The sequence below is a fragment of the Triticum dicoccoides genome, unplaced genomic scaffold (genome assembly GCF_002162155.2).
Source record: "Triticum dicoccoides isolate Atlit2015 ecotype Zavitan unplaced genomic scaffold, WEW_v2.0 scaffold13917, whole genome shotgun sequence".
Taxonomy (NCBI): Eukaryota; Viridiplantae; Streptophyta; class Magnoliopsida; order Poales; family Poaceae; genus Triticum; species Triticum dicoccoides.
In genome coordinates, this window is record NW_021198595.1 from 169,028 (window position 1) to 182,812 (window position 13,785).

The window sequence follows — 13,785 nt, forward strand, 5'->3', positions numbered from 1 at the left end:
TCGGTGTCGCTTGCTGCAAGGCCTGGGCGCGACGCTCGAAGGCCCGAGCATAGTACATGGCCGTTTGGAGGTCCTGGGGCCCCGTAGCTCGACGTCCACGCGGATGTGGTCTGGGAGGCCGCCCACGAAGAGTTCGGCCCGCTGAAGTGCCGTCACACTTAGTGCATGACACGCCAGGGCTTGGAAGCGGTCGGCGAAATCCTGCACCGTGGAGGTGAAGGGTAGGCGGCTTCCGTGGATCGGTGGCCCAAAACGAAGGAGGCACAACTCGCGAAAGCGCTCCCACGGGGGCATGCCGCCCTCGTCCTGCTCGAGGGCGTAGTACCACGTCTGGGCCGCTCCGCGGAGGTGGTAAGAAGCGAGCCAGGTGCGATCCGACGCGAGTGTGCGCTGTCCCCGGAAGAATTGCTCGCACTGGTTGAGCCAGTTGAGGGGGTCCTCCGTGCCGTCATATGTGGCGAAGTCAATCTTGGCGAACCGTGGTGGCGTCTGGGTCGGAGCGCCCTGGCCGACTGGCTCGGCGGTGCGGAGCAGCGAGGATGACGGCGCCCGGTTGATGGTGGAGCGGCCGGCGTAGGGACCTGCGGAACCGAACGGCTCGTCGTACTGCAGCGTGGGTACCGGCGGTTCCCCGGCCTCCGTGTAGACCGGTAGCGGTAACGTCGCGGTCAGCCAGGCCGGAATCGGGGATGGCGACGGCGGGAAGCGGACGTGCTGGATGGGGAGGCCTCCCGGCGCGGACTGCCCGGGGCCGGAGGTGCCGGCAGCGTCGGCTGCTGCTGGACCGGCGCGGGGGGCGCGGCGAGGGCCGGCGCCGGCCACTGCGGCCATTGTGGCGCGGTGGCGGGCGGCTGCTGGAGCGACGGCTGGGCCCCGGCGAGTGCCGCGGGTACTGAGTACCAGGGCAGGGCGGGCGGTCCGGAGGAGGCGGCCGGCGGCAGAGGTGGCGGCGGCCCGTACGGACTGGCCAAGAACAGCCGGATGCCCTGGACGGCGGTGACGAGGTCGTTGAGGACGCTGGTCATCGCCTTCAGGGAGTAGACCAGCGGTGCGGTGGCGGTTGATGGCGGCAGACCCGTGGAGGGGGGCGGAGATTGGCCGGTGGAGCCCAGCGGCGCGGCGGGGAGGGCCAGCGGCGCGGTGTAGAGGATCGGCGGCGGTGCGGTGGTGGTGGGCAGCGGCGGGATTGGTGGTGGTGCCGACATGGTCGAAACCGAGCTACCTGATACCAAGGTGGTAGGAGCTAGGGTTCTTCCGGGTCTAGGGCGTAGCCTGTAGGGGAAGGAGGGAGGAAGGCGAGGCCTGGTGCGCGGCGGCCGGCGGCAGGGCGCTGTCCTTGCGGCTGGTGCGGCGGCGGCGGAAGCAGGAGGCGGCTAGGGCTTAGGGTTTCCGGCTTCTTTGGGAGCCGGGCAATAGAATTGTCTTATTGCTTAATTCTCAAAAGAGTCTTACAACTTGTTTATATAACCACGATGTGAAATAAAACTAAGATAACTTGTGGGCTAAGCCCCTAACTAAGCCTGCCCGGTGGGCCTCCTACGGGCATAAGTCTGCCCGGTCATAACAGTTACGCGCCATGGAGCGTGAAGCTATACTGTTGGCATGAAATTCCCTTCTGTCCCCAAACTGCACAATCTTTGTTGTAAGAGAAATTTTGTCCATGTCCATAATAGTACTGGTCTTCCCTCAGATACTACTCCCTCTGTACTGGTATTTTAGTCGGCTGGTCATCCCCAGATATTCCTGAAGTGCAAGTCGGCAAGAATTGCGAGTCGACAAGTCGAGCCGAGGTTGAGACTCATAGACTAATCATGACTAGTCTAGACTACTGCTGAACTAGTCGACATGGTACTGTAGTACTCAACTACTAATACCTAGTATGTACTCCCTCTGTAAACATATATACAGAGGAAGTATTATATACTAGTATATATTACAGTACAATATACAATAAAATTTGAGTTGATTCAGAGGAGGATCACAACAGCATAGGAGAACAGCCAGGGGAGGAGCACAACAGCAGAGGGGTGGATCCAGGGGAGGAGCCGAACCAGCGGAAGGAGAGCGTTGTAATGCTCCTGGCCACTGCTGGTGGCGGTGGTGGGTGGCAGCGGTGCCGGCGGCCTAGTCCCAGGTGCGGTGGCTCGTTGTGGAGCGAGCCTGGAAAGCTAGGGCTACAATTTTTTCTCTCCCGTGGGCTAAGCTCTCACTTATCCCTCCCAAATCGAGTCGATTGACTCAAACACCCAGATTAGTCTAGACTAGTTGCTCCACTGTTCGGCTCAACAGACTAGTCTATACGAAGAAGTTAGTCGACAATCAGATTGAGACTACTAGACTAGTCTAACTAGTCGTTATACTCGTAATCATTGAAGTCGGGTGCCTAATTAATTGTAAGGGCCAAACTGCATGCCCTCATTTCTGGCCTGTATGCCCTCCTTTCCAGCCCTTGTAGAACATCTAGCCAATGCATGCTTCGGTTTCTACTTGATGATAGGGCTGCATGGGGAGGCCAACAAGCGTGCAATAATGATGGCAATGAACCGCTAAATTCTGATTCAGTTAGGGAGGATATTTATACGCATCTTGATCGCGGAGCCATGGTCCTGCCGACTTACAATCCCCCCGGAGGGAGTACCAAAAATCTCTACTGAATTAGTGTGTGCAGCTGCTGAATGCTTCATGTGTTCTCACAATATGCAAATTTTAGTAGCAGATACTCCCTCCGTCCCATAATATAAGAGCGTTTTTTACACTACACTAGTGTAAAAAACGCTCTTATATTATGGGACGGAGGGAGTAGTTTTTAACATTCTCACACCTAGGAATAATTGCAAGCATCTCTCACAAGTTTCTGACGGTATGCCGCTTATTGAATAATGTTGAAAATTCATCATTTGTTATTCTGCTGTTGGCTTCATCCGCTATTTGTTCTGGAGTAAGAGTAACATGGACCAACTTTCATGTTTAGAACAACTGGTTATGGGGGCTTCATTCATGCATAAATGGGATAATGCTTCCAAATATTGGATTTTCAATCATTGTGATTTTGGTGCTATGGGACGAGCCATATCTTGAATGCTAGTTAAGTTTTTGTGTAAATTCTCTCTGTTATTAGAAGCTTGCAACTTCCTTTGATCCTTTGTTTAAGTACTGATGGGCCTTTACCTGGTTCTGAGGATTTTCCTATTCTTATTTTAGGGACAAATGCTAACACTTGTGGAGTACCTTCTGCTTCTATATCGTGCTTTATTGCCGACTCCTGTTTGGTACCGTTTCTTTCTGAACAAGGAATATGGGAGTCTGTTCTCATCTTTAACTACTGGGCTATACCTGACTTTCAAGTTGACTTCGGTAGTTGAGAAGGTACTTTTGCTTCTTGCTTATTGCATTTTGCATGCTGATGCAGTTGGTCAAAACCATAAAAACATGTCTTGTGCATGTGACATTTTTACCATCTTCTCATTTTTGGCCATGTGTCCTCCAGGTTCAATCATTCTTATCTGCAGTGAAAGCATTGTCACGTAAAGATGTGCACTATGGGTCTTATGCGACAGCAGAACAGGTGAAAATATCATTTGTTCTCAAGTGCCTGAACTAAAAATGCAGTATGCTGTGAATACTCATTACATTGAGGATACTATGGTTCTGAGAATAATGTCGACAACTCCCTGCCTTCAACTATGTTGGCACGCTTCTTACAAGTCGTCTTTTGCAATGGCGTTTTTCGAATATGCGAAGTTGGCAGTGTCGTATATCGAATTAACCCAATTCTTGCTTGTTGTGATTAGTTTTTTTTTTCTGTCTCCTTTGTGGAGTTAAAAACGATTGCTAACAGGAGTTTCAGTGTCACTTAACTCTGGTTTATTTTTAATTGCATACTAACCTGAGGAAGTTTCTAATTCTGTGTTGCTCTTCTTATATTATTTAAAGATGACTACATCGCATTATTATTTTGTTATTTACCTTCTACTCCAGTATATAAGTTGTCAGTTGTCCACAATCTAGTGAATATGGATAAGATTAGTTCTGTCTGTTTTACCATTTCAGTTAGGAGCTAAGAATCTTCCGATTGCTAATGTATCTGTGTGTTGGTGGAACTCACTGCAGGCAATTGCTGCCGGTGATATGTGTGCCATCTGCCAGGAAAAGATGCACGTTCCTGTTCTCCTTCGCTGTAAACATATTTTCTGCGAGGACTGTGTCTCTGAATGGTAACTTTCTCTTCTTATATGTTCTTTTATTGTGCTTTATTTTGTTGGTTGAATGCGTAATGCATCTAGTTTGTTGTACAATTGATTCTTGCATTTTCTTTACATTTGGCAATGTGTTCTTGCATATTTGTTGCGCTTGAATGAACTTGCAAGGGGTATGGTTTACAGGATAATGAACCACATTGTAACTCTTAGTACGACCAGGGGTTCTAGAGCTCATATGAGCAAGACCTTTTCATGGCAGTGCAGATGTTCTATTGATTTTGTATAATTAGGAGTGCAATGGGATTTTCTTTTCTTCTTTTCAGTACCGTGTTTCAATGTATATGTTTATGCCTTAATTTTACCTTTATCCACATCTGGAAATTTCAACTAATGATAGTTTTATTCTGTTTCTGTTCTAGGTTTGAGCGAGAACGAACTTGCCCTTTGTGTAGAGCATTGGTAAAGCCTGCTGACATTCGGTCATTTGGTGATGGTTCTACAAGTCTCTTCTTCCAGTTGTTTTAGAGCCCAAATGGCAAACCCTAACACATAACAATCGATCACAAGCAATTGGCTATAAGAAAAGTCCAGGTGGAAGTCCTTTGTTCTTTATGATGTGGCACCATCTTCCCTGTGTGGAATGAGGATGCTGAGAATGTTTGTGAAAATTATCTCATTGCAACCATTCCGTTCATGCATATGTTGAGAGCTGGTCAGTTGCAGCATTGCATAAGTTTGCAACAGAAAGAAATATAGCTGGAGGAATCTGCTCCTGCGAACCCTGAAGTGCCGGACCACATCTCGCTATTGACTTGCGTAATGTAAATTTGGTAACATTTTTTTACAAAAGTGAATGCGTTTTGGTTTAATTCGAGCTTGCAAGTTTTGCATGCTAGCAGAATTCTGTTTGCGAAAGGGGTAGAAATGTAACCTGTAAAGCTGTGATATATGAAATGTTGATAACTGTATACATTGTACTATTTACAAACAGTAAATATTACGAGGAGCACAATGTTAACACATGTCTTGTTCTGGTAATCAGATATGTTTCCGGTATTGCGTGTAATCCTGAAGCGCTAGTACATTTTGTCTCAAACATTCGTTATTTCTGGTTTCCTACCCCCTCTTGCTGCTATGTTCGTTTATAATAATCGCAATTATAGTAGTATCTATTTAATTGGCCATTCTTATTTTCTTTTTGCAACGCATCAATTCTTTTTACGCCATTTCATTGCGTTCTTATATTTTGTAATTTAATTTTCACAATCAATTAGGCCAGTAATATATATGACAAAATTATATCTTTGAAAACTTTAAGAACTAGGTGATTTCCCTGTGTGTTACGATGGGAATTTAAAGATTAATTCCAGATGAATTACATATGCTGATAGGAGCTGGGATCCTACCAGGTCTAGCTCGTAGGTTGTAGGGGTGGAAGGGGGTTTGGCGTGGAGGAAGGCGAGGCCGCCGGCGCTGAGGCGCCGTCGTCACGCGCGCGCGAGAGAGAGAGAGGGCGCAGGGGCGGTGACTAGGGTTAGGTCTCGCGGCTCCCTTTAGAAGCCGAGCAAATATGATTGCTTCTGCTTAGTGTCAAAACAGGTCCTTACATGAGTTTATATAATCCTCCTAATGATATAATTGGGCTAAGCCCCTAACACGATAAGATAAGTTGGGCCGGGCCCCTAAGTGCCTGCGCCATGAGGCCTTCTCCGGCTATAATGTATGCCGGTCATAACATCTCTCCCCGTCTGCGGAAACAGCTCGTCCTCGAGCTGAAAGTCGGGAAAGTACTGGCGGAGCTCGTCGAGGTGCTCCCAAGTGGTGTCCTCCTTCGAAAATCCCTGCCACTGAATCAACAAGCGCCACGCACCCCGGCTCTGCTGGGCCTTCAAAACCTTCGCTGGATCGGGAAGTAGACAACCCTCGGAGGTCGGAGGCAGATCCAGCGTGGCCGCCGGTGGCTCGCCGCGGAAAGGCTTCAACAAGCCCACATGGAAGGTGTCGTGGATGCGAGCACCCGATGGCAGCTGAAGGCGGTGGGCGACGTGGCCGATGCGCTCCAACACCTGAAACGGCCCAGCATAGCGGGGACCCAGCTTGCGCTTAGCGTGCGGGTCTAGTGACTGCGTAGAGCGGTGAAGTAGGCGCAGCCACACCCAATTGCCCACCGCGAACTCCGCCTCACGGCGGTGAGCGTCGTAGTACTTCTTGGACAGCTGCTGGGCCTGGAGAAGACGCTGGCGCACCTCGGCAAGGATCTCATCCCTGCCACGGAGAAGCTCGGCTGCCGCCTCGGTCCGTGTCGTGTCCGGCTGGAACGACAAGATGGGTGGCAGAGGACGACCATAGACCACCTCAAATGGCATGGCACGCAGGGCGGAGTGGTAGGAGGTGTTGTAGCAATACTCCGCCCAAGAGAGCCAGTCGACCCATGCACGTGGGCGATCACCTGTAACACAACGTAAGTACATGGCAATCACCTTGTTGACCACCTCGGATTGGCCGTCCGTTTGGGGGTGGAAAGCCGTACTAGGCGGAGCTTCATGCCCACCATCCGAAACATGTCGCGCCAGACATGTCCCCTGAACACCAGGTCACAGTCGCTGACGATCGAGGACGAAAACCCGTGAAGGCGGACGATGCCATCGAAAAAGGCCAGCGCGACGGAGGTGGCGGTGTAGGGATGGCCGAGCGTAATGAAGTGCGCATACTTGGAGAAGCGGTCGACCACCGTAAGGATGACGGACTTGCCGCCCACCTTGGGAGGCCCTCGATGAAGTCCATGGAGATGTCAGCCCAGACATGAGAGGGCACCTCCAGGGGCTGTAGTAGCCCCGCCGGCTGCAGTGTTTCCGTCTTGTTGCGCTGGCATGTCACGCAAGACCACACCCAGTCGCGCACCAACGCATGATCGCCAGGGATGTAGAAATCTACGTGGAGACGGTGGAGGGTCTTCTGCACACTCTCGTGGCCGGCCGAGTGGGCCAACAGCAGGGCCTGGTGATGGAGGTCGTCGTGATCTGGCATGAAAAGTCGGTGCCCGTGCAGGACCAGCCCGTCGGCCAGCTGCCACAGCTCCTCCAGGTCACCGTCCGCAAGGCGCTGGAGGAACTGCGCGTCGGCGGCGCTAGCGGTGGTGCGGCGGATGTCGTCGATGAAGTGAAGGAGGGGCCTGAGAGGATGCAGAGGGCCGCCCCTGTGGAGTCGACGGTATCCGTGTCGAGGTCAGTGTCGCGGTGGGACAGAGCGTCCGCCACGATGTTGAGGCGACCCGGACGGTACTCAACGGTGAAGTCGAACCCGAGAACTTGCTGATCCACTGATGTTGCGACATTGGTGGAGAGGCGCTGGTCCAACAAAAAATTGAGGCTGTAGTGGTCCATGTGGATACGGAACGACCGCCCCGATAAATATGGCCTCCAGTGGCGCATCGCCTGCACCAAGCCGATGAGCTCCCGCTCGTAGGCCGCGAGCTTGTGGTGGCGCGCGGCGAAGGGCCTACTGAAGAACGCGAGGGGCCCGTCGCCCTGATGTAGGACGACGCCAAACCCCATGCCCGAGGCGTCACAATCCACCACGAAGAGCTTGTCGAAGTCAGGCATCTGGAGGACCGACCCCGTCGTGAGCGCCTGCTTGAGGGTCGTGAACGCCTTGGTCGCCTCAGTATCCCAACAGAAGGCGTAGCGGCGGAGCAGGCGCGTGAGGGAAGCCGCGATGAGGCCAAACTCCCGGATGAACTTCCGGTAGTAGCCCACGAGGCCGAGGAAACCGTGGAGAGCCCGCGGTGAGTGAGACATTGGCCACGCCGGGACAGCCGCCACCTTGTCGGCATCCATAGCAACACCCTCTGCCGAGATGACATGGCCGAGGTAGGCGACTGATGTCGTGCCGAATGAGCACTTCGAGCACTTGAGGTGCAGATGGTGCGCTCGAAGCTCATTGGAGACAATGGCCACGTGTTGTAGTTGCTCCGCCCATGATGAACTGTAGATAAGAATGTCATCAAAGAAAACAAGCACAAACCGGCGCAAGTAGGGGCGGAGGACATCATTCATCAAAGCCCGAAATGTCGCCGGCGCATTGGAGAGGCCAAAGGGCATCACTAAGAACTCGAAGTGGCTGTGATGAGTGCGGAAGGCCATCTTCATGACATCATTCGGGTGCATGCGCACCTGGTGATATCCCAAATGTAGGCCGAGCTTGGTGAAGAAGCGTGCCCCGTGTAGCTCGTCCAGGAGCTCGTCCACGACCGAAATGGGAAACTTGTCCTTGAGCGTCTTGGCGTTAAGAGCACGATAGTCGATGCAGAAGCGCCACGTGTCGTCCGCCTTGCGGACGAGAGAACCGTGCCGAGAACGGCGAGGTCGAGATTCGAATGATGCCCAGGGCAAGCATGATCGCACACTGCCGCTCTAGCTCGTCCTTCTGTAGCTGCGGGTAGAAGTACGGACGGACCGCCACGGGAGCTATGCCAGGGAGCAGGTGGATGCTGTGGTCGTAGACCCGGGCTGGCGGGAGACCCTGGGGCTCGTCGAAGAGGTCAATGTGCTGCTACAAGAGACGAGCGAACAGGGGCTGCTCGAGCTCGGCGGCGGCCGCCGTCAGCTGTGGGTGTAGCACCACTGAGGAGGGGCCACCCATGCTCTCCCACCGGACATGGCGACCCAGGCGCCAGAAGACCATCGTCATGGCGTCGAAGTCCCAGAGGATGGGACCAAGAGTCCGCAAAAAATCGGCGCCGAGGATCAAGTCGAATCACCCCAAGTCGATGCCGACGCACATGATGGTGAAATGCTCATCGCCGATGCTGATGGGGATACACCGTGCAATCCTGCGACAGTGGAGGCGATCACCTTTAGCAACGGTAACCCGGAGTTGCTCCCCGCCCGTCGGCTGGAGCACCAGGCGGCACATGGTCGACACGGGTAGAAAGTTATGGGTAGAGCCCCTATCCAGCAGAGCCAGGAGATGCTCGCCGTGGATCATCACCGGCAGCAGCATAGTCTTCTCCGCTCGTATACCTGCTAGGGCATGGAGGGAGATGATGAGTGTAGTTGCAGGAGCGGGGGCCGGCGCGACTCCCGCGGCCTCAGGGGTGGGCAAGGCGTCAAGCACCTCGGTGGTGTCCTCCTCGATGTAGTCCGCAACCTCCAAATAGAAGAGCCACGTGCAGACGTGGCCTGACACGTAGGGCTTGTCACAGTTGTAGCATAGCCCCTTGCGATGACGCTCGAGCTGTTCAGATGGTGTGAGCCGACAGAACGGGCGAGGCGCAGCTGGGGCAGGGCGCCCCGGTGCTGGTGGTGGCGGCGGCCAGGGGAAGGGGGGCTGGCGAGTGCCCCGGGACGGCAGTGCCTACTGCATGGCTGCCATGCGTTGCTCGAAGGCACAGACGTAATACATGGCCGTCTGGAAGTCCTATGGCCCGCGCATCTCAACGTCCACGCGGATATGATCTGGCAGATCAACAACAAATAGCTCGGCCCGCTGGCAGCCATAACGCCGGGCGCGTGGCAAGCCAAGGCATGGAAGCGGTCGGCGAAGTCTTGCACCATGGAAGTGAAAGGCAAATGCCCAAGCTCCGCCAGGCAGCTCCCGTGGATCGACGACCTGAACCGTAAGCGGCATAGCTCGGAAAACGCTCCCATGGGGGCATGCCGCCCTCGTCCTGTTCGAGAGCGTAATACCACATCTGCACAGCGCCTCGGAGGTGACAGGAGGCAAGCCAGGTGCGGTCGGACGCCAGCGTGCGCTGCCCCTGAAAAACTAGTCACACTGGTTAAGCCAATTCAGGGGGTCCTCGGTGCCGTTGTAGGCGGTGAACTCGAGCTTGAAGAAGCGTGGCGGCGTGTTGCTGTGGCCGATGGGGGGGGGGGTACGCCTCATCGGCGCGGAGTTGCGAGGAGGACGACGCCGAGTAGGTGGGCATTAAGGCCCCCCTAGAACAGCGGCCCATCGACGCCGCCGTAGGGCCCCACGACGCTGGATGGCCCCCCGAACTGCAGGGGCAACGCCGTCATAGGCGGGACGTGCGGCTGACCCTGGGCCTCCGTGTAGAACGGCGGTGACGACCCGGCCAACCAGGCCGGTAACGGGGACGGCGATGGGGGAACCACAGCTAGTGGATGGGAACCCCGGTCGCCATCGTCGAAAGGCGATGAGGACATCAATACCATTGTTACACCCACAACCCCTGCTGCTATACATACTGGACCAATTACTAGAGTTCGTGCACGCCAATTAAATTACCATGTACTTTCGTTTCTTGGTAATGATTCCAATGTTCATGAGAATATGATGCTGCCTAAATTGGATACATTTGTTTTGCTTACAAATGAAGGGCCTAGCTTGGAGAAGGATGAACATTGGAGCAAGAACAAGCATGGAGATGATGGCATGTGCAGGGGGAACAAGAACGGAGTTACAAGTGATTATTTCGGGACGTTGAAGCCACCATAATGGGTGCATGAAGCCTTGGACGAAATATACAAGATGCTACTTCATAATTTTCGTCCACAGGCTATTCTAGGTGCTGTGTCACCTTATTATTGGGCCAGGCCTATGTAATTTCCAAATACTTGATTATAGGTTGTTTTTAGAGTCCGTATGTGTGGGGAAACAAGAGTTAGGGTTGGTTTCGGACCCCTCACTCAAGGGCCACAAAATCCCCCCCCTCTTCCTCCATATATACAACCCTTAGGGCGTCGTTTAGACTTTGGGTTTTGTTTAGATTAAAAGTTCGCCATAGCTGCAACTTCGCGTACTTCGTTTGTGTTCAACGACCAGACAAAGGCATCACAGAACCCTACCTTCATTAATAATTATTCGCAATATCCAGATTGCAATCTTAGTTTCTTGCTTGTTCTTCGTTTGCTTGCAGAAAATAGACCTTCATGGTCAGGTTGATCATGCTTCGGCGTGGTCAATAACCTCTCGGAGTTGGTTTAGCGATTGCTAAGGCGCGACCTCCTTACACGTTCGTAGTCGGATCGTCAAAGTCGACTTCCACCAAAACGATAGCCACCATCTCATTGAAAGACGGGACACCTTTGCCTCTATCAAGTGGTATCAGATTTCCAGATTGCTCGGTGAGATTTTACAGTTTTTCGTAGTTTAGATCGAGTCTGTTATCATACCTATAGTCCACGAAAAAGCCACAAAAAAATAAGGGTTAGTTCATCATATCCGAACCAATCTGAGCCTTTGCATAATATTTTTAGGGTTTTGCATTGTTGAATTTGCGGTTGCATCGTCGTGTCTAGTTGCTGGTCTTAGCGTCTAGTCCTTTAGAGTTTCGAGTTCTGTCACAGTTTGTCACGCCGCCGCCGCACCATCTTCATCGCTACTGCCATATACCACCACCGCTGCCATATCATACCACCGCTGCCATATACTACCACCGCTGCCATATCCTACCACCGCTGCCATATACCACCACCGCTGCCATATCCTACCACCGCTGCCATATACCAGCACCGCTGCCATATCCTACCACCGATGCCATATCCTACCACCGCTGTACCACCACCGCTGCCATATCCTACCACCGCTGCCATATCCCACCATATATCATCCACCAATCTGAGTTCTTTTCATATTAGGTTTGTTTTCGAGATCCATCTATTTTTCGATTCGTGTTTCCTTGCCTGAGTAGGTTTCGAAAAAAAGAAGTCTGGAGACCCCCGGGCAGTTTTTAGGCCAAAATTTCAGTGACCGAAAATATTTTTTCCCTATCCTATTTTTAGGTTCCAAGGAGCGTTTTGAGACACTCGCCGTCATAGTGATTTTTTGTCGCATTTTTTCGTTGTCGCTGCCCTGATTTCCGAAAAAGTCAAAAAATTTCGTGCCTATCCTATTACCTTGACTTGGGAAGAGTTTTGAGACACTCACAATTATAGTGTTTTTTCGCAAAAAAAAAAGAGCGCAAAAAAATAGAGTGAAAAAAAAACGATTTTTTCCAGAGTGTGCTTTTCCCTTGATTACGTGTCGCGCCGTGATTTTGTTAGTGTTCTAGGCTCGCATCTCTAGCATGGTCTAGCCTAGGACCAGCACAGTACCGTCGTTGAGAGTTTATTCAACTTTGCATCTCTGAATTGATTATTGCTGACCCTTTTTGCTACCATATCCTAAGCTTTCCCAGCTCCACATATATCTACGTCGTGCATTTGACTCTCCCTGGCCATCGCTCTATCCAAGCTTTGAGAGTTTTGACTACAACGGTTGCTGATCACCACCTGTTGTTGGGTAAGAACTGGTAAGAATTTGAGATTCGCTTGACGGGTTTGTGACACACCACCACCACTTCCTAGTAGTCTGTAGGATCATATTCTTGTGTGTTTCTATTGCTGCTAACCATGGCAAGATCACAAGCCGATGAGACTGATTGGGAGAACATGACGAACAAACAACTACATGATAAATTTTAGCAAATGATGAGTGGACAGGTGCAAGATGTCCTAAACAGATTTGAAGAGGCGATGGAGAAGATAGATGGCATTGAGAAGACGTTCGAAACAAAGCTCGATAACAAGTTTAATGAATTGCTTGCGCGTCTTCCACAACCACCGCCGGCTGCACCTATCGCACCTCTGCAACGACAACAACAACGCCCCCTTCCGAATCAGTTTGGACGACCGAAGCGTGTTCCTCTTGAGGATGGCCAAACTTCTGGTGCTGCTGTACCTATCGTTGATGTTTCTTTGAATCTTGCTACTGCTGCTACTGGTACCGAGGAGGATGATGATTATGCGGGCGATTATGTCACGCCCAAGATGCGACCCTATCCTAAAGGAACTCGAAGGTCCCACCAAGGATAGAAGCGCATCTTGAAGACGCTTTTGCAAGGTGGATATCATTACATCAACATTACATAAAAGATGGGGATACATACAAAAGGCATACAATGCCACACGAATACAACATCATCTTACATAAGAGCACCATCCGACTACGGATGAAACACAAACAGAAACTCAAATGACATCCACCCTACTAGCCCAGGCTGCCGACATGGAACCTATCCCCTGATCGAAGAAGAAGCAGAAGAAGAACTCCAAACAAGCAAACATCGCTCTCGCGTCATGATCAGCACATAACCTGTACCTGCAACTGTTATTGTAGTAATATGTGAGCCACGAGGACTCAGCAATCCCATTACCATGGGTATCAAGACTAGCAAAGCTTAATGGGTAAGGAATGGATAAGTGGTGAGGTTGCAGCAGCGACTAAGCATGATAAGGTGGCTAACATACGCAAATAAGAGCGAGAAGAGAAGCAACGGAACGGTCGTGAAGCTAGCAATGATCAAGAGGTGATCCTAAACTCCTACTTATGTCAAGCATAACCCAAAACCGTGTTCACTTCCCGGACTCCGCCGAAAAGAGACCATCACGGCTACACACGCGGTTGATGTGTTTTAATTCGAATCTGATGTCAAGTTGTCTACAACCGGATATTAACAAATTCCCATCGGCCACATAACCATGGGTGATGAGGACATCAATACAATTGTTACGCCCACAACCCCTGCTGCTATACATACTGGACCAATTACTAGAGCTCGTGCACGCCAACTAAATTACCAGGT

General features: G+C 51.7%; 1 protein-coding gene across 2 annotated transcripts in view; it reads left to right on the top strand.

The window, feature by feature from the left end:
* The window catches only part of LOC119343746 (RING finger and transmembrane domain-containing protein 2-like), a 21,275-nt gene extending 16,038 nt beyond the window's left edge, over positions 1-5,237 (top strand). For both annotated transcript variants that reach the window (XM_037614541.1, XM_037614542.1), the window contains exons 5-8: positions 3,202-3,366; positions 3,488-3,565; positions 4,111-4,214; positions 4,619-5,237. In XM_037614541.1, coding sequence (XP_037470438.1) covers positions 3,202-3,366; positions 3,488-3,565; positions 4,111-4,214; positions 4,619-4,724 — 453 coding nt within the window. In that variant the 3' untranslated portion in view covers positions 4,725-5,237. The remainder of the gene's footprint in view (positions 1-3,201; positions 3,367-3,487; positions 3,566-4,110; positions 4,215-4,618) is intronic.
* Positions 5,238-13,785: the final 8,548 nt, after the last annotated feature.